The following is a 21,698-nucleotide window of genomic DNA, read 5'->3' on the forward strand; positions in this document are numbered from 1 at the left end:
AGCCAGGCGAGGGGGAAATGAAGTGAGAAGCTGGGGGCGATAGGCAGGAAAGGCAAAGGCTAGAGAAGAAGGAATCTAATAGAAGTGGAGAGTGGACCATGGGAGAAAGGGAAAGAGGAGGGGCACCACAGAGAGAAGATGAGTAGGTGAGAAGAGAAAGGGTAAGGGGGAGTCAGTATGGGGAATGGAAAATGAGAGAGGGGTGGGGGTAAATGTTAAGACCATTGGCTTCTGTTTTCATACTTTTTGCCTCCTCTTTTGAACTAAAGGAGCTATGTTTAACTAGTCTAATAGAAGCTTCCCGTATCGAGAGAAGATCAGTCCATCCTCTTCTCATCACTACCATCAGGGAGGAGGTACAGGAGCCTGAAGACACATACTTCCCTCCGCCATCAGATTTCAGAACGGTTCATGAACACCACCTTGTTATTCCTGCTTTTGAAACTTACAGCAACTTTTATATCTACTGTCGCAAACAACAAATTTTATGACATGTCAGTGTTAATAGACTTGATTCTGATTCAGTTCCAGTACTTTACTCTGAGTGCCCTGATGGAGAGTCTTGGCCTGAAACATCGATTGTTTATCTCCCTCCTAGACGCTGCCTGACTGTCGAGTTCCTCCAGCGTTTTGTGTGTTACTGTGGGTTTCCAGTAACTGCAGAATCTCTTTTGTTTTTGACGTACTCTGAGCTGCTGCCCTAACTGCAGTTCCTAACAAGAATACGGAGAGAGTACTCCAAATCAGAAGTGCCTTTCTTGAGGAAAGGCACTAACCAGTGTCTCCTTCTGTGAACTGCACCTGATCCCTGGCAAAGGAACAAGAATAAAAAGTCATCGCACAGCACTGATGTATAGTGGGATCTTGGAGTCTAGCTCACTGACAGTCAAAGTTCAAAGTAACTTTATCAGAGTATGTACATGTCACCATGTACTACCTTGAAATTCATTTTCTAGCAAGCTTTTACAGTAGAACAGAGAAATACAATTGAAACAATAAAAGCTACAAAGACTGACAAATAACTAATGTGCAAAAGGCGGCAAGCTGATTTAGGTTTGTCTAAATCAATAAATAAACAACACTGAGAACATGCGTAAAAATTGTTCCTAAAACTGGTGGTGTGGGACCGAAGACTCCTGTACTGTCTTCCCAATGGCAGCAATGAGAAAACATGGCCTGGATATTGGGGGTCTTTGGTGATGGATGCTGCTTTCGTCTGTCAACTCTCCTTATAGGTCTGCTCAACAGTGCAAGGGCTTTTCCTGTGATGGACTGGGCTGTATGCAGGCTTTTCCATTCCTGGCCATTGGGGTTTCCATACCAGGCAGTGATGCAACCAGTCAATATACTCTCCAGTGCACCTTCAGAAGTTTGTCAGTTGTCAAAGTAGCCACTCAGGTAGATAGGGTAGTAAAGGCAGCAAATGACATGCTGGCCTTAATTATCTGGGGCACTGAGTACAGAAACTGAAACTTATTTGTTACTGGTACATGTACCAAGGTACAGTGAAACGCCTGTCTTGCGTACTGTTCACACAAATCAGATCATTACACAGTGCATTGATGTAGAACGAGGTAAAACAGTAACAGAATGCAGAGTAAAGTGCAACAGCTGCAAAGAAAATGTGGTGCTGGTAGACAATTAATTGCAAGATCATAATGAGATAGGCTACAAATTGAAGAATTTATCTTATCATACTAGGGAACCATTGTGGTGTGTGAGAAAACACCTGGATGTGGAGGGTCTTTCAATCTGCTGGATTCTTTACTGAGGCAGCAAAAAGTGTAGATGGAGTCCATGGAGGGGAGGCTGGTTTCTGTGATGCGTCCAAAAGCGAGAAAGAGTATGACTCTATGATCTGCCAAATCACACTGGGGTTGAATGAGGATTCAGTGTGTTGCTCCCTCCCCCTCCAACCCCCCGCCCCCACCAAGCAAGGAGTCAGAGAGCCGTAGGAATCCCTCACTTGAGATGTAGACTCATAAGCAGAGGGATGCTCTCACACTGGGGGAGGGGGAAAGGAGCACAGGGTGGGGGTGGCAGGGGTCCTAGCTGGGAACACATCAGCCCTATGGGGCTTCTAAAATCAGGAAGGAGGGTTACTTACCTGGTGGCTAGTGTTCAATTTTGAACTCCTCAGCAACAGTCATGTGCACAACCATTTTGTGGCATCTTGCTGTGCAGATATTTTGCTGTCGCAATCCCTATATTGCAGTCACAACAATTCAACAGTAACACTGTTGATCAAATTCCTGAGGACGTGATATCCTTTCTAAATGTATGTCCTTGCATTCAGACGAATTTGACACAACCCTCAAATTACATTATTCAGTAGAGTGAAGCACTGACCCCATTGGAGTGGATTGGCAGGTTCCAATGCCACGGGTAGCCCAGGGGAGAAAGAATGAAGCAGACAGCTTCACACACAAAATGCTGGAGGAACTGAGCAAGTCTAACAGTATCAATGGTGAGCCAAAACCCTTCATCAGTGACCTGTTCTGGGCCTCCTACCTCAGGAAGGGGAGGCTCGCCTCAGGGTGGGTGCTATCAGTAGGCTGAAAGAAATGCATCTTGAGGAATGGTTGCCCTTCAAGTGCAGATTCAGGGACGAGAGAGAGAGATAGAGAGAGATAGAGAGAGGTAGAATGAACGAATGAATAATTTCCCTCCAATGGCCGAGCTTAGTCCAGAACAAGGCTGGCCAGAGTTTACATAGAAACCTTCCTCCAAAGCGTGGGGAAGCTGGAGTAAATGTGCTGCAGGGTTAATTGGAGCTGTTAGGTGGGAGATGGACGGGTTTCAGGGTTCCAGAACAAAGGGTGGGAGATGGAACTGAGGAACCGGCCACAGTCTGCCCCTGACTGACCTCATCCTACTCTGACAATTGGACTGGATCTGCCACAAACTCCCAGCGGTGAGGGACATCTCCCGGCAAAAGCAGCTTACCAGGAACAGGATTTTGACCAGGCTGCCATCGACTTCTTCCACCCGGGACTTCCACCAAGTGCCCTCCCATTCGGTCTTGATCTGCTGGCCATTCTTCAGCAGCACCATGGGCCTGTTCGGGTAAGCTGTGATGTACTCCTCGATGAAGTCACGGCAGGAGACGTCCTCGATGTCCTCCCAGGTCTTCCCCACTTCAGTACAGAAGAGAACCATTACTGAGAAAACATCCACACAGGGCTAGGAGACCTCCTAGGGAGTCGGACTAGGACCTCCTCTGCACTGCAAATCCCCCCGCTCACTGGAAAGTGATGTTGAGGAAGGTCACTGGAATGGGGACAACAGGCTCAAAGGGTCAAAAAGCCAGTCACTGCAACTTGCTCTGACCTCTCAGGTCACAGCAACGACAGTACTGAGGGAGCCCGTTTGGCCCAGCCCTGCTGGTCCTCCACACGGAGTCCAGCCTGCTCTGACCCACATCAAAAGACGTAATACAGCATGGGCACAGGCACTTTGGACTCACTCACACATGCTGAATGAGGTGCCCATCTAAATTCCTCTATCTATAACTTTATACCCCAAATCCCCTTTGGGGCCTAGGCCATCCCAAGTATCAGCAGCATTCCTGCTCCCCAGATTTGAGGCTTCACAGCAAATGAAGCCACTCCACCTGCTGCCAGTTCACAAGTGCAATCCCACCCACCACTAACTTTTCCTGTAACCTATTCTCCCACATTCCTTGTCAATCCCCCTCCCCATCACTTCACCCACACCAGAGGGGCAATCAACAGCAGCCATTACCCCTCCGACCAGGCACATTGTTGGAATGCAGGAGTGAACAAGAGCACCATGGGAAACCTGTGGGGTCACAGGCAATGTTTCCTCTGCATGCACGCACACATCTTTTGCTGTCGCGATGGACTTGGGACCCGGGGGAGCTCAGGATCGGCTGCCCGCGGCTGCTGCTGAATCCTGAGTCAGTGTAACTATAGACTTGCGGACATTGAAATAAACACGATTTGAGAATTATTGATCCATTAATTTTTATGCGTTAGTGGCAACCATCAATGTAACAGAAATACTGTGGATTCAGCAGCAGCTGCGGGCAGCTGTTCCTGAGCTCCCCGGGTCCTAAAGTCCATCCTCACGACGCAAATTCTCTGTGCAATTCCTTTGTGCGCCAGCAGCAAACACACACACATACACACAACAGCATGGTAGCATAGTAGCTACGCTAAAACAGCGCAAGTCACCAGGAGTTAATTCCATCCACTGTCTGTAAGGAGTTTGTACGTTCTTCTCATGAGCACGTGGGTTTCCTCCAGGTGCTCTGGTTTCCTCCCAAATTTCAAATATGTACAGGCTGGTAGGTGAATTGGCCACATTGTTGTAATTGGACAGCACCGGCTTATTGAGCTGGAAATGCCTGTTACCATACTCACCTAAGACCCCGCCTACTCTCCCTGATATCCATGACCCTCTTTGTCCTCTCCATAGCCACAACTTTCCTCAAAGCTTAGTGCTGGCCAGCCAAGTCCTGGAGATTGACCTCTACCCTGTAGAGGCAAGAGGCTAGCTCTTGGACAGCCTTTCAAGACCAGTGGCATTGATCATCAGGCCACTGTCTCCCATTCCACCACAGATCTCAGCACTTCAAAAGGTTGTCCCGCCATAGCCTCGTAGATCCCAAGTCAGGTCAAGTTCATTGCACCTGTACTTCACTGCACTTGTACAGGTGATGATGAAAAACCTGCTTGCAACAGCATCACAGGTACATAGGTACAGTCAATATACAAGATACAAATTATACTTGAAAATTATACTGAATAAAAAAATGCAAAAACAAGACATTAGAGCAATAAGAAACAAAGAAACAAGTCCATGATCGTGCAAGAGGAGGTCTTTAGCTTTCCATTGTTGAGATAGTGATTAGAGTTATGCAGATCAGTACAAGAATTGATTGGTTGAAGGGAAGTAGATATTCCTGAATCCTGTGGTGTGGAACTTCAGACATAACAGCGAAAAGATGACGGGTCTCATCCTATTTTCCTCTGCAGATGCTGCCCAACCCACTGAGTTCCTCCAGCATTTTGATCTTCACTTACTATCGCCCAGTAGACTGGACTCGGCTCAAGAGGAGCTTACCACTACGAGAGGTGTTGTCATAGTGGCAGATAATAAACTAGCCATGATGGAATAGCAGAGCAGACCCATATGCCTTATGGTGGTAGAAACGTCCAGCACTGAACTAACCCTTTGATCCACTGAGTCCATGCCAACCATCAAACATCCATTTAAACTTACTCCCCACATTCCCAAGCGCTGTCCCCAGCTCCTACCTCTTATTCACGCATCCCTCCCCACCTTCAGCAGTACCTACAGGCAGTGCCAGCTCATGAAGGCAGCATCTATTATTGAAGATCCCCACAATCCCTTTCATGTGATCTTCTTGCTTCGTCCATTGGGTATGAGATACAGATGCCTGACGTTCCACACCACTGGGTTTGGGAACAGCTACTTCCCTTCAACCGCTCTGTTCTTGAACCAGCTGTCACAACCCCAATCACAGCCTCAGCAACAGAACACTACAGACCACCTCTTGCACGACCATGGACTTGTCTGCCAGTGCAAAAAGGACGTCTTATTGTCTTCTGCAATTTGTGTATAAGTTATGCACAATTTATAGTCTGTATGTTGTCTGTACCTACGTTCTTGTGATGCTGCTGCAAGTTTTTCCATTGTATCTGTCCTTGCACACAGGGCAACAAACTCGACACAAGGGGAGACTGGAGTCAGCTAATTAACTTATTAACTTGTTAGAGGGACTTACATGGTCTGCAGATGGGGTACAGCTCTGACAGGGCGACGTAGGAGGCGTAGCCATCATCAAAGAAAATAAGGAACCTGTGAAGCGAATGAAAGCAGAGATTTAGCAGCAGAGCGTCACTCAACCAAATGTGGAAATATAACCGACGGCCAATAAATGCACAATGCAAATACAAACCACAGACAAGTGCCCCCCTTAACTTCCTCAAAGGCGGGGTTCTCCATGGAAGGAAAGGTTACATATTAAAGTTTAAATCCCTGTCTAAATTAAATCAACCAGGTATATTGGCCATTTTAAACTAACTGAAGGGAACAGTAAAATGGCACAAAGTGAGGCACAGACACAAGCAATCCTTTGGAGGCACAAAGGACTGCAGACACTGGAATATTAAGACCAACAATCTGTTAAGGAACTCAGCTGGTTGAGCAGCATCTGTAGTGGGGGCGGAGGGTTGGGGAAAGGAGGAACTGTCGAAACAGCGTGTCAAGACCCAGCACCAGGCAAAACTTTCTCTTCTTGCATGCCGTCTCGTTGTAAGGTGGTCCCAGACCCTCCTACAGCCCATGAACCGGTATGGGTTCTGGTTTACTATTATCACAAGAACCAAGATACTATGAAAAGCTCGTCTTGAATGCTGTTCGCAGAGATCAAATCATTACAGAATGCATTGAACTGCAATAAAACAATAAAAGTACAGAATAAAGTGTGAGAACTACCAAGAAAAGCACAGTACACATAAATGGCAAAGTACAAGACCATAACTAGGTAGATTGTGAGGTCAAGAGCACATCTTATCGGACAGGAGGTCCGTTCAATAGTCTGATAACAGTGAGATAGAAGCTGTCCTCGAGCTTGGTGGTTTGAGCTTTCAGGCTTTTGTATCTACTGCCTGATGGGAGAAGGGAGAAGAGAATGTTCAGGGTGGATGGGCTCTTTGCTTATGCTGGCTGTTTTACTGAGGCAGTGAGAAGTACAGACAGAATCCAGAGGGGAGGCTGGTTTCCATGATGTGTTGAGCCATGCCCACAACTTTCTGCAGTTTCTTGTGATCATGTGCAGAGCAGTTGCTGCACCAAGACATTATACAACCAGACAAAATGGTTTCTATGGTGCATCAATAAAAATTGGTGAAAGCTGACGTGGCCATGCCGAATTTCTTTGGCCTCGTGAGGAAGTAGGGGTGCGAGCTCTATGTGGTTGGACCAGGACAGGATATCGGTGACAACCACACTAAAATCTTGAAGCTCTCAACCTCTACACCACTGACGTACACAGGAACATGTGCACCACCCCCCTTTCTGACATCAACGAGCAGGCTTCTTCCTTTTGTTGCTATTGAGAGAAACTTACTTACTACGTCGACTCAGGCCTAGGGGGCTGCCATCGGGCAAAAGGTTAATGTATTTATTTACTTATTTATTGATACAGCGCAGAGAAAGCCTGTCCAAACCTTCGAGACAAGCCCACACAACCTCGATTAACCCTAACCTAATCATGGGACAATTTACAATGACAAATCAACTTATTGGTACGTCTCTGGACCATGGGAAGAAACGAGGAGAAAACCCATGCAATTCATGGGGAGAACATGCAGAGGCTCCTTTCAGAACGGTGCAGGAATTGAACTCTGAGCTCTAGAATGACCTGAGCTGTAACAGCGTCGCACTAACCAACATGGACTGTGGTGCCAAATGTGACTGTCACGGTAGAATGCCACTAAGCTCCTTATCTCCTTCCTGTACTCCGACTCATTGTTACTTGAGATACAGCCTCCTACGGTCGTATCACCTGCAAACTTATAGGTGGAGTTACAGCAGATTATGGTCATGCAGTCATGAGAGAACAGAGCAGAGCCCACGGATGAGGACGCAACCTTGTCAAGAACCAGCATTTGGAATAATCATGGCGAAGATGTTGCCGCCCATCCTTGCTGATTGCAGGAAGGAAAGGGTCCAGTTGCACAGGGAGGTGTTGACTCCCAGGGTCTGGAGTTCAGTGATGAGTTTGCTTAGAATGACAGTATTGAGGCTGGAGCTATAGTCGATAAACAATAGTTTGATGCAGGTATCTTTAATGTCCAGATGCCCCAGAAGTGAGGCCAGGGAAATGGTATCTGTCACAGATCTGTTCCAGCAGGAGGCAAACTGCAATGTGTCAAGGCTGTCTGGAAAACTGGAGTGCCATGACCAGCCTCTCCCAGCACCATGGGCCTTCAGTTCAGGGGCTCCTCACTGAAAGGCCAAGGTAGAGTGGACACGGAGAGGACGTTTCCTACAGATGGAGAGTTTAGGACCAACCAGAGGCCAGAACCTCAGAACAGAAGGACCTCTGTCCCTTTAGAACAGAGATCAGAGTCATTTCTTCGGTCCGAGGATGGTGAATCTGTGGAATTCGTTGATATAGACATCTGCAGAGGCCAAGTCATTGGCTATATTCAAAGTGGAGGTTGATAGGTTCTTGATTAGTGAGGGTGTCAAAGGTTACAGGGAGAAGGCAGGACGGTGGGGTTAAGAGGGATAATACATCAGCCATGACGGAGTGGCAGAGCAGGTGCAATGGGCCAAATGGCCCAACTCTGCTCCTATATCTTATGAAGCTCAATGGACCGAGCAGATCTGTGAGAGGAAACAACAAACTTCGACAATCCCTTCACCACCCCCGCCCCACAGATACTGCTCGACCTGCTGAGCTCCTCCAGCAAATTGTTTGTTGCTCCAGATTCCGGCGTCGCCGGTCATCCTCGTCTCTTAAATCAGTCATTAATCACATAGTTACATAATGAAAAGGACTTTGCCTTTAATTCACCAATAATAGCTACACTGTATTTTAATTTCAGAGGACGAATAGTGTAGGAGTAAAAATTACTCTGGCCTTTTCCCCTCGCCCACTGACAAGATCATGTGGCATCAGGGAGTTGCAGTGGGTTGCGGCATGTAGAACAATTAGGCTGATGTGCTCCAACTAACTGCAGAGTAGCAAGAATGGTTTTTAGTTAAAAATAGTGCTATTTTAAACAAGTCACATTGGCTGGGATCCTTGTCAAGAAGTAAGCAGTTGGATGGGAGCCAACGTTTCAAGGAATTGTCTCTATTAGAGTCATTGAAAGATGCAGCAGAGAACAGGTGCTTAGCCTGCCGCTCTACTCTCTTTACACCCACCACTATGTGGCTAGGCACAGCTCAAACGCCACCTACAATCGCCGTTAGCAAAATCTCAGATGGTGATGAGGAGGCGTACGGGACTGAGATACCGTCAGCTGGTTGTGTGGTGTTGCAACATCAACCCCGCACGATGAAGCATTCAGGACATCTTCAAAACGCGATGCCTCAGAAAGGCGGTATCCATCATTAAGGACCTCCATCACCCAGGACACGCACTCTTCTACCATCAGGGAGAGGAGGTACGGGAGCCTGGAGACACACACCCAGTGTTCTATGAACGGTTTCTTCCCCCTCCCATCAGATTTCTAAACACACAATGAACCAACCCATGAGCTACCTCACTATTTTTGTACAACTTATTTAATTTTACATTTCTAATCATAACTTACAGTATTTATGCCTTGCAATGTACAGCTGCCACAAAACAACAAATTTCATGACATAAATGTCAGTTTCATTAAACCCAATCCTAATTCAGATTCTGAGACAATGCCAACTTATTCTTCTTCTTCCCACGTTCCCTTCAACTTCCTCCTAGACTCGATCCCTCACAGTGATCTACAGCGGCCGATTAACCACTGACCCCGCACTGAACACCCGGTCACTGAGAGAATGTGCAAACTCCAGATGCACGCGGACACACACGCATGCACGCAAACAAAGCTGGAGGTCAAGTTCGAACCCTTTCCCCACTAGCTCTGCCAAATGTGTTGTTTAATTTTTTGTTTTAAGTTAAAAACTATACATTTTCTTTCCCGAGATTAGGGAGTTTTAAAAAGGGAAAGAAAATGGAATATTGTATGCAGTTCTGGTTGGTCCATTACAAGCATGTGGGGGCTTTGGAGAGAGTGCAGAAGATGCTACTTGGATTAGAGGGTATGAACCATAAGGAGAGATTGAACACGCTCCAGTTGTTTTCTCTGGAGCTGTGCAGGCTGAGAGGAGAACTGAACTGACAGAAGTTTATAAATAAATAAGACAGATAGTCACAGTCTTTTCCCTAGGGTGGAAATGTCAAATACTGAAGGGCATAGGTTTAAGATGAGGGGGAGGGGGGAAGTTTAAAAGGAGATTTAGGAGGCGAATTTTTATTTATACAGAGAATGGAGGGTGCCTGGAACGGGCTGCCAGGGTAAGTGATGGAAAGAGATATGATAGTGGTGTTTAAGGGGCACATGAATGTGCAGGGAATGGAGGGATGTGGATCGTGTGCAGGCAGAAGCGTTTCAGCTTCATTTGACATCATGGTTGACGCAGACATGTTGAGCCAAAGGGCCTGTACCTGTACCATTCTGTTCTATGTTGAGTACAGTGATCAAAAAATAAGCTCTTATCAAGTCCTCAGACAGAGGCCTCCTGCTGACAGATCTCAGACAGAGTTGTACAGCCTAGAGAAGAGCCCATCGGCTCATTGAAGCCATGCTGACCACCTGTCATCCCACCCCAACATACTCTCGTCAAAGCCTCACAGCTCACAGCTCCCCTGCCCTGGAAAACTCTCTTGCTAAGGAGGTACAAGCTGATCCAGCCTGATGTAAACAAGCAGCACAAAGGGACCAGCGGTTGTGGAAAATTAAACCTTGGGTGGGTCAGGCCGTTGGGCCCTGCCTGAGCAATGTCAAGCTGCCTGTCCTCCTCCAAGCGGATGATAAACATGTTGTTCAAGAGGAAGAGGATGGGGGTGGTCATCTTTATGCCGCATTCGGGAGAAAAGTGCAGTCCCTCCTTTGGCTGAAGTTATAAACCACAAAACACTCTCTGGAGGTTAATGAGCCCTCTGTACCCAGCTCACTGGGCAGTGAATGGCTTGATCAAGGGCAAAGCTAGCAGAGATGCTACATGGGTCCACCCCGTGGACAGAAGCAACAGAGCCCCCTTCACCCCCTGCCTTCCAGCCAATTCTGCTTACACAAAGCTCTCAGCTCTATAATTGAGCCATTGTGAAGGAGGAGTGGACTGGGGGAGTTGGGGGGGGGGGTGACATCAGATTCTTCAGGTTATACAAAGGACCGCAGATGCTGGAATCTGGAGCAACACCCAAGCTGCTGGAGGGACTCAGCGGGTCAGGAAGGCACCTCTCTGCAGGGGGAAAATGGACAGTCGACATTTCAGGCCAAGACCCTTCGTTCGGACTGGGATTTTTCAAGCTTTCCCACTTCTAAAGGGATCGAATAAATCCCCAGAGTATTGATATTATACTTTCAGTAGGAATATTCATTTCATAAGACCAGAGTTTTGACCCCAAACCATATAACAATGACAGCACGGAAACAGGCCATCTCGGCCCTTCTAGCCTGTGCCGAACTCTTACTCTCACCTAGTCCCACTGACCTGCAATCAGCCCATAACCCTCCATTCCTTTCCTGTCCATATAGCTATCCAATTTAAATTTAAATGACAACATCAAACCTGCCTCAACCACTTCTGCTGAAAGTTCGTTCCACACAGCTACCACTCTCTGAGTAAAGAAGTTCCCCCTCATGTTACCCCCTAAACTTTTGCCCTTTAACTCTCAACTCATGTCCTCTTGTTTGAATCTCCCCCACTCTCAATGGAAAAAGCCTATCCACGTCAACTCTATCTATCCCCCTCATAATTTTAAATACCTCTATCAAGTCCCCCCTCAACCTTCTACGTTCCAAAGAATAAAGACCCAACTTGTTCAACCTTTCTCTGTAACTTAGGAGATGAAACCCAGGTAGCAGTCCAGTAGATCTTCTCTGTACTCTCTCTATTCTCTATTATGGGAGTGGGAGAGGTACAAGGAGAGAGGGCTTCTCTCAAGGGTAGGAGACAATATTTAACACTTCAGCAGCCCAAGATTAAAACGGATGAGGACCTGCTGCTCTCGACAGCTTGCAGGAGGTTGGTGTGCACAAATAGGCAACAGCGCGACCAACACTGCAGTGACGACGGATTTTAACAAGGGCATCTCATTGGTTGTGGAAGCATCTGAGGATGCTAAGGGGATGAGAAAGGCACTCTAAAAATGCAAGTTTTCTCATGGGGTGGTTGCTAGGATTCCAAGAGTTACCAGGATCTCATGCACTGCCGCACCCATGCTAACATGTTGGTCCCAAGACAGCCGAGGAGGCAGCTGGCTGAATTCTTCATGCATATGTCAGTGTATGTTGATAACACAGTGGAGAGTGCTGCACCCTAGTGTCCAGTGGTGCACATTGCACCCTACTGACACAGCCCGAGCAAACTCCTGAATGGAACCTGTTATGCAGCCCCAGCTCCCACAGCACAATAAGGCATAGGAGCAGAATTAGGCCATTTGGCCCATTTAATCTGTTCCACCATTCTAATGTGGCCAATTTATTTTCCCTCTCAATCCCATTCTCCTGCCTTCAACTGTAATCTTTGACACTCTTACTAATCAAATCCAGTTTAAATATATCCAATGACTTCCACACACTAGCTAAACAAATTCTTCTTCAACTCTGTTTTTTTAAGAGAAGTCCTTGTATTCTGTGACTGTGCCCTATGGTAGCATAGCAGTTAGAGTAATGCTGGGACAGCACCGGTGACCAAGATCAGGGTTCAATTCCTGTTACCCTTTGTAAGGAGTTTGTATGTTCTCCTTGTAACTGCATGGGCTACTTCCAGGTCAGGGATGGCCAACCTATGGTGCATTAGATGATTAGAAGTGGCACATTGCACCCCAGTGATAATGATAAAAGGTAAGCCTACTCATACAAAAAGTATTAACCAAAAACCGATTTGTAGAAAAAAAAACTATAACAGGAATTCAAGTAGCTTAGAGATAGAAATGGGTTTTACTGAGAATAAATCTAAAACTTAGCAATTATTTTCAGCGATTATTTCGTGCACATCTTTTGGTGAATGTTACCTTCTTTCACATTAATCTGTTTCAATTTTTAAAAAATGTTCAATGAGTCAAATTAGGAAAGAAGGACTTTTGTTCTACAGTCATTCCGTAACTGTTCAATACACATTTGATCCTGAGATGCCAGGCGTCTGCACCAGTGGTGCGTCGCCAGTTTTTGCCAGTCAGTTTACAATTGACACTCGTGCGCTGCGGAGTTGTGCTTTGTTCACCCTTTGTGAACATATACCGTTTTGTACTTTTTCAAAAATTAAGCCTTGTTTTTGCATTCAGTTACCCATCACAGTGCAAAAGAAAATGAGCAAAAGAAAAGCAGAAAGTAATAGTAAGCGTGAATTCAATGAACAGTGGGAAAATGAGTTCTTATTTATAGTGGGTCCATCAGGAAAACCGTTGTGCATTGTTTGCGAAAAAACACTTTTTCACATAACAGAAGACATGATCTTAATGGACACTACAAAACACAACATCAGACTGAAATAGAAGGAAATCTGAAGCTAGTGCTTGGGTCTGAGTTACAGAAAGAATATGCAATTAAGAAAAAGGAAAAAATCAAAAGAAGACAAAATATATTTGTTAAATTAAGGTAAGTAATCATGTTTTTATATTAAATCAATATATCATGTAAAAATGCTAAATATGTCTATATTAACATTTTTATAAGAATTGAATGGGGATACAAGAGTTGTATGGCGCATCTGAACTCGTGCGTGAAAAAATTGACGCATGGAATGTAAAAGGTTGGCCACCTCTGCTCCAGGTGATCTGGATTCAAACATTCCAAATATTTATTTATTTAGAGATAGTTTGGAGCAAGCCCTTCTGGCCCACTGATCCATGCCACACAACAACCCACCAATTTAAACCTAGCCTAATTATAGGACAATGACCAATTAACCTCCTAACCGGCATGTCTTTGGACAATGGGAGGAAACGAGAGCACCCGGAGGAAACCCACCCACTTCACAGGAAGGACATACAAATTTTCTTACAAGGGACACCAGAATTGAACTCCAAACTCCAAAGATCCGAGTAATTGCGCCAACTGTCTCACTATCTTAGCGCCTGCAATGTTGGTGCCAGAAGTATGGTGACATTTGTGGGCTGTGTTGGTCTGTTAAGGAGTATTCTGGAGTTATGTGAATATAGTAGATATTAATTCAAGCAAGAACCAGTCTTCAGTTAATGTAAATTGTAAACTGCAAGCAGTAAATTGAAGTTAAAAGCACAGGCTGTCCCACAGACTAAGAGATATGGCTTGCAAAATGATGACCATGAGACATACATCTATGCATCAGCCAAATGTAAAAGACAATGGGGCTGTGTTCATTGGCTTGCACTGATCCACAAAACTATAGGTTTAAGTAATGTGCACCATTGTAAACAAATTCAAGGAAGCTGACACAATTCTTGGTTCTGTCAATAGTTGAGTGTCAAGCTCTCTATTGTCAGATTTTTTTAGAATATCTGTACTATTTAGTTTCCCTCAGCAAATGTGTTTGAACCTTCAGAAGTATATCATCAAATACAATGTGCTTCCACTGTAAATATTTTTCCTCAAAGGAACCATTTGTCAATCCAGAGTATTGAAGTAAACAATGTAACTATTGAAATCGTATTGAATCACCTACTGCTGCCTTTTACCTTAAGGATATAAAAATATGATGTACTTTTGAGTTTGTGAGACACTGCTTAGAAGATCTCCAACAGAATGTCTGTTTGTCATGATAAATAAAGACTTTGATATCCACAGCCACAGTGTCTCTCCAGTAAATTTGATCAGTCATAAGTCATTCAATGCAAACGATGCATTTCACTGTATATTTTGATGTGTGACAAACAAAGCTAATCTTCATCTTTAACTTTGAGCCCCATATCCAAGGACAGATATGCTGGCCTTGGTGAGAGTCCAAGAGGTTCACAGGAATGGTTCCAAGAATGAAAGGCTCAATATATGTGGAGTGTTCAATGCCTGTGTTTGGACTTTTGAAGGACAAAGGGGAAATCTCATACTTAAATGTCTGGATAGAGTGGATGAGCAGAAAGTGCAGGCTGCTTTACTGAAAAAGAGAAGTGTGGGGGGGGAGGCTGGCTTCTATGATGTGCTGAGTTTGTCCACAACCCCCTGCAGTCACATACAGAGCTGCTGCTGTACCAAGCTGTGATGCATCCAGATAGGATGTTGTCTATGGGACATTGATAAACATTGGTAAAGGTTGATGGGGACGTGCCAAATTTCTTTAGCTTCCTGAGGCATTAGAAGCATTGGTGAATTTCCTCGACCATGATGCAGGTTGCGACTGGGGCCAGCACCAGCTCTCTCGAAGTACACGGCTCACCCCGTGGAACGCAGCTCCCACAAAACTGACTACCACCCTCCCTTGTCCGCGTGCGGCCACTGAATGGACTTGGAGCACTGACCTGGACTTGTTCTTGATGTTAGGTGTCTCGGCCACAATGCCGGCGTACAGCCAGACCGAATTACCATCCTTGTACTTGGCGACCACCCTGCTCCCCACCATCAACCGGTCGCCCTGCGGGTGGTAGTCGTAGGCGATGTGGTTACCTGACAGTAGACTCTTCCCCTTGTTGTCAAACTTCACCTTGTACTTATTGTTGCTGCCTGGCCAGGAGACAAAAATAGGTCAGTTGACCAAATCCTCACCAAAACTCTTCTATTTTATTTTGAAAGTTTCTCCACTTTGCTATGAACTTTCCTTGCGAATACGCTCAGAATTAACGTCACAGAAACAGGCCTTTCAGTCTGTACCTGTTTCCTTTCCATCATCTCTCACTGCTTCTTAAACCCATGGAATTAACCCGCTGATTAAAATGGAACAGTATAGTACAGGAACCCTGACCCTTCAACTCCTGACGTAGTGCCGAATCCATTAAACTAATGGCACCAAATGACATCTCTGACAATCTATCCTGGGCCCAATATATCAATGCAATTACAAAGAAGTTTGAAGAGACTTTGTACATCACAAAACAACTTGCAAATTTCTACAGATGTACCACAGAGAGGATTCTAACTTGTTGCACCACCGTCCGGTATGGAGGAGTCACCTCACAAGATCAGAAACAGCTGCAGAAAGTAAAACTCCATCATGGGCACTAGCTTCGCCAGCATGGAAGACATCTTACAAAGGCCTCAGAGAGGTGGTATTCATGTTAAAGACCCCTCCTCCCTCCCCCCCCCATTACCAAGACCATGCCTTCTTCTCTGTGCATCCATCAACGAGGTACAAAAGCCCAAAGGCACACATTCAGTGTTTCAGGAACAACTTTTTCCCTCTGTCATCAGATCCCTGAATGGACAATAAACCCATGAACACTATCCCACTATTTACTGTTTGCTCTCTTTTTGCATTACTTACTTATTTATTATATATTTCTTACTTTAATTTCTAGTTTTTTTCATTATGTATTGCAATGTACTGCTGCCACAAAACAACAAATTTCATGACATAAGCCAGTGAGATTAAAATTCTAATTCTTCTGCCTGTACAATGTCCATATCTCTCAATTCTTTGCACATTCATGTGCCTAAGACCCTCTTAGATGCTTCTATCCACCACCAGCCCCGACAGCACATTCCAGGCACCCAACACTCTCAGTAACAAAAAACTTCAGCCTGTAATGTTGCACCAACTTCTAACCAACCCTGAGATCAATCTAACCCTTCCCTCCTACATAAACCAATTTTCTATCATCCATGTTTCTTATAAATGTCCTAATGTATCGAGTTCGACCACCACCCCTGACAGGGCGTTTAACACACCCACACTCACTGTGTAAAGAACTTACCTCCGATATCCCCCTTATACTTTCCCTCCAGTCACCTTAAAATTATACCATCTCGTACACTAGGGAAAAGGCTCTGGTTTTCCATTTGATCTATGCCTCCCAACATCTTGTATACCTCTATCAAGTCACATCTCATCATCCTTCACTCCAAAGGGAAAAGCCCTAGCTCGCTCAACCTATCTGTATAAGTCACGCTCTTAAATCCAGGCATTATCCTGGTAAACCTCTTCAGCACTTTCTCTAAAGCTTTGACATCCTTCCTATAATGAGGCAACCAGAACTGAACACAATACTCCAGGTGTGGTCTGACCAGGGTTTTATAAAGATACAACATTACCTCTCGACTCTTGAACTCAATCCCCCCAACTAATGAAGACCAACACCCCATACGCCTTCTGAACCAACCGATCAAACTGCCTGGGAACTTTGAAGAATCGAGGAATATGGACTCCAAGATCCTCCTGTTCCTCCACACTGCCAAGAATCAGGTCATTAGCCCTGTATTCTGCCTTCAAATTCAAGCCTCCAAAGTTAATCACTCTTCTGGGTTGAACTCCATCTGCCGCTTTCAGCCCAGCTCTGCATCCTGTCAATGTCCCATTGCGATTTACAACAACCCTCCACTCTGTCCACAACTCCATCAACCTTTCTGCCATCTGCAAACTTACTAACCCACCCTTCCACTTCCTCGTCCATTTATGAAGATCGCAAAGAACAGGGTTCCCAGACAGATCCACTGTTCATCAACCTTCAGGCAGAATATGCTCTCTGCCTTGTAGCATGTTAGGTACCTGCAGGGCAAGAATGATAAAGAAATGATACAATTGAACATTTTTACTGAGTGATGTCAGTAATGGTACACTTGGCAACTTACAGCGTGGGAGCTACAAACTGGACCCCATGTGTACTAGAAAGCCTGCGCCCAAAAGAGAGAGTGCCTCTCGCACGTAGGAGGCCCAATTGATTCACTACATAATCAGTCAGCCATATGCACACTTGCCACATTTCACACTCAATCTGATACAGTAGTATACGCAGTTGCTTGCGTCTCCACTGTAATATTCTACGTTATATTCTCCTGCCTGGTTTCAACACGCCCTCACCTGTTGCCACGATGGCGATAAGTGCCCCTTTGTGCCATGTTTTGGTCCGTTTCTTGCCCAGGATGCGCATGCCCTTGTACAGGTCACCATCTTTGACCACCTCATCGTCCTCCACCACAGTGACGGCTTGCTGGCTGCTGCCTGGCGGGGCTGGCGTGCTGGGTGGCAGTGCTGGCCGGGGCTGGGTGCTGCAGGTGGAGGAGAGGGTGCTCGTAGGCGAAGAGGGCATGGAGAAGGCGGAGCCAGGTTGCCTGGTCTTGTCGGGCTCTACAAGGAAGGGGGAGAGGTTGTTCAACTCAGTTCCACTCCGCGAACTCCAATGCACAATACAGAGTGCTGCATGTGTGGGCAGGAGCAGGCGATGATGGCTGGCAATGCTCATTCATGGGTAAGGTTATGACCCTGTTGCAACAGCTGCAGATTCTACAACATCGGTGCCCATGTCAATGACAATTAAGCCCATTGTTGTATCTTCCTGTGCACTGGCCAAGAGACCTCAAGCCAGATTTATAATTGCTACAGTAAGGCAGGTGTATCACCAAAACAGATTTATTTATTTAGTTGAGATACAACACAGAACAGGCCCTTCCGGCCCTTTGAGCTATGCTGCCCAGCAACCCTGATTAAACCTAGCCTAATCTCCGGACAATTTACAGTCACCAATTAACCTACTTACTGGTAAGCCTTTGGACTGTGGGAGAAAAGCCATGCATTCCACGGGGAGGATGTACGGATGACACTGGAAATGAATTCCAAACTCCATCCAGCTGTATTATTGCCGCACTAACTGCTACACTACCTTGCTGCTTCAGACTCGCAGCTTTGATACTGTGTTTCTTACAACAGCAACCACTGATCAAAAGGACTCTGTTGGTTGTGAAGTGCTATAGACACAGTGATGTGCAGAGAGTAGAGGACACAGCCACCAGAAGAATGAAGGTGCATTTCATTAAAACTACCAAACACTGAAACGCCTAAATGGAGTGGACGTTTCCATTCGTGGAAGAGTCCTTGACTCAGAATGCAAAGGCATCTTTGAGGAACAGAGATGAAGAGGAATTTCTTCAGGGAGAGAATGGTGAAACTCTGACATGGTCGGTTGCGAAAGGAGAAGGGTTGGCCATGGGCTAGCAATCCCATCTGGCAAAAACTCAGTGCTACAGCAAGACCAGCAGAGGCTCCAGGGACCTCATCCCCAGGAAAGGAAGAAGATGGGATACACCTGGGATAACTGGGGGAACTGGTCCAGGATGGAGGACTCTGGTGAGCTACTGTTGGTGACCGACATCCCGGTAGGGGTGATTGCCATAAGTAACAACTATGGGGAATCTTTGGAATTTGTTGCCACAGACAGCTATGGAGGCCAAGTCACTGGATGTATTTAAAGCAGAGGTCGATAGGTTTTGATCTGTAAAGCACCCAAGGTTACGGGAAGAAGGCAAGAGAATAGAGTTGCGAGAAGAAAAATAAATCAGCCATTATCGAATGGTGAAGCATCAATGAACAGATCCTATGTCTTATAGTCACATCCCTCTCCACCATCGGACGTATCTACAGGAGCCACTGCCTCAAGAAGGCAACATCCATCATCAAAGATCCCCATCATCCGGGCCAGGCCATCTTCTCACAGCTCCCATCAGGCAGGAGGTACAGAAGCCTGAAGTCCCACACCACCAGGGTCAGGAACAGATACTTCCCTTCAACCATTCGGTTCTCAAACTAACCTGCACAACCCCAATCACTATGATTTAGCAACACTATGAACAGTTTGCACTACAGTTGTCTTTTTTTTTTGTTCTGTGTTCTTTTTTTTGCATAACTTATGTTTGATTTATATTTTCCTGTGAATGTTGCACCTCTGCTGCTGCAAGTAAGTTTTCCACAGCCCCTGCAGTTCATGTCGTGACAATAAGCTTGACGTTGACATGCCAATCAATAAGACTGACCCGGTTGTGTGGTCACAGCACGCAGCAGTCCCGACGGGGTTGCTGTCGGCTTCCTGGAGACGGCCTCCACGAACTTCTGCACGTCCCGGGCAGACTTCCTCATGGCAGCCATGGCATCCCGCAGCTGGAGAGGAGGTGGTGGGCAAGTGATGGGGGCGGGGTAAGAGAGAAGGTGCAAAGGTAGAGGAATAATTTTTTAAAAAGCAGCTGAATTCATATGAGACTGTATAGGATAGAGCTCCCAAAATCCCGAGCCTCCCCACATAACCAGGGGCTCAGTAAGGCATCTGCATGTTTAACATGAAAGTTTAAGAATGCCCCTTTTAAAAATGGTTGGGGCTGTAATTCCTGTGTACAGCCCCAATGCTAATGATACAACTGCGTGGGTAGAAACTACCAAACAATTCTTGGAGCACTGGTCCACTCTAGACCAGGTGTACTCAGTTATGCCCAATGTGAGGCCCGGGTGGGCGGGATCATAGTAGATCTCGGCAGTGGCATGAACTGTACCAGTTACAGAATGGAAACAGCCCCTTCGGCCCAGCTCGTCCATGCTGACCATTCCTAAGCTAGTCTCAATTGCCTTCATTTGGCCCAGGTCACTCTTAAACCCTTTCCTATCCATGTACCTGGCCAAATGCCAGTTAAACATTGTAACTGAATGCACCACTATCAATTCCTCTGGCAGGTTGTTCCATATACCCACCACCCTCTGAGTGAAAAACTCTATTATGGATTTAATGAGAATGCCCATAAAAAATGAATCTCAGGGTTCTATATGGTGATGTACATGTACTTTGATAATAAATTTACTTTGAACTTTAAAAAAATTTGCCCCGGGTTCCTTCTAAATACCTTAAATCTATGCCCTCAACGTCCTACCCTGGGAAAAAGACTGTGACCTCCACCCTATCTATACCTCTCATGATTTTATAAACCTTTAAAGTCACCTCTCAGCCTCCTTCACTCCAGGGAAAGCAGTGCTAGCCAAGCTAGTCACACTACATAACTCAAGCCCTCCAGTCCCAGCAACATCCTTAGAAATCTTTTCTGTAGCCTCTTCTGCTTAAACACATCCTGCCCGCAGTGTGGCAAGCAAAATTGCAAAAAATATTCCGGGGCCAGTCGGTTTCCCTTTCACCTTTATCTTGGGTCCTTTAGCGTTAGATTTTGCGTTTCTGAATGGCCCATAAAACTATTTGTTCTCACTCTTCGTTTAGAGACACAGCACCATAACAGGTGCTTCCAGCCCAACAAGCCTGTGCCGCCAATGATGTCACCGACCTTTGTGACATTCGCAAATTTACTAACCCACCCTTCCTCTTTTATAAATTCCAAGTCATTTATAAAAATCACAAGGAGCAGGGGCACCATGATTAGGTTAACCGCCCAATGTCCTTTGCCCCTTGGTTAGTGAGTAAAATAGGCCACACAGCATCCTGCACACAAGGGGCCACACGTAGACTACACATTCGCAACACAGTTGTCCAGTAATCTTACCAAGGACGGCTCTCGGGTAATCTTGCTCAGTGCCGACATAGTCATGGAGGTGGATGAAGATGATGCAACTTTCCCCATTTCAACTGTTGGGAAAGAACGCGTTAGATCAGTAGTTCTGTCGAAGCTTCACAAGCTCCACCAGTTTAAGGCCATATGACACAAGAGCAGAATTAGGCTATTCGGCCCAGCACTGCCATTCAATCACGATTGATTTACTTTCCCTCTCAATCCCATTCTCCTGCTTTCCTGTCACCTTTCATGCCCTCACTGATTACCTATAATCCTCTGCATTAAATATACCCAATGACTTGGCCTCTATAGGCTTATGTGGCAATGAATTCCACAGACTCACCGCACTCTGGTTGAAAATAATTCCTCCTTATCTCTGTTCTAAAAGGATGTCCTTCTATTCTGAGGCTGTGCCCCCGGTCCTAGGCGCTTCCACTATTGGAAACATCTTCTGCATGGCTATTCTATCTCGGCCCTTCAATATGCAGTCGTTTGAATCCTAGAGTATATGGAGCAGACTACTCTGGACCAAGTCCAGTCAGTCAG

General features: G+C 45.8%; 1 protein-coding gene across 1 annotated transcript in view; it reads right to left on the reverse strand.

Moving 5' to 3' along the window:
* The window catches only part of setdb1b (SET domain bifurcated histone lysine methyltransferase 1b), a 91,274-nt gene that overhangs the window by 47,552 nt on the left and 22,024 nt on the right, over window positions 1-21,698 (reverse strand). Inside the window, exons 4-9 of the mRNA XM_063041926.1 lie at window positions 21,144-21,226; window positions 19,644-19,767; window positions 17,698-17,964; window positions 15,206-15,407; window positions 5,774-5,847; window positions 2,947-3,137 (exon numbers count right to left, since the gene is read on the reverse strand). Of these exons, the coding sequence (XP_062897996.1) occupies window positions 2,947-3,137; window positions 5,774-5,847; window positions 15,206-15,407; window positions 17,698-17,964; window positions 19,644-19,767; window positions 21,144-21,226 (941 nt within the window). The remainder of the gene's footprint in view (window positions 1-2,946; window positions 3,138-5,773; window positions 5,848-15,205; window positions 15,408-17,697; window positions 17,965-19,643; window positions 19,768-21,143; window positions 21,227-21,698) is intronic.

The sequence above is a fragment of the Mobula hypostoma genome, chromosome 2 (genome assembly GCF_963921235.1).
Source record: "Mobula hypostoma chromosome 2, sMobHyp1.1, whole genome shotgun sequence".
Taxonomy (NCBI): domain Eukaryota; kingdom Metazoa; phylum Chordata; class Chondrichthyes; order Myliobatiformes; family Myliobatidae; genus Mobula; species Mobula hypostoma.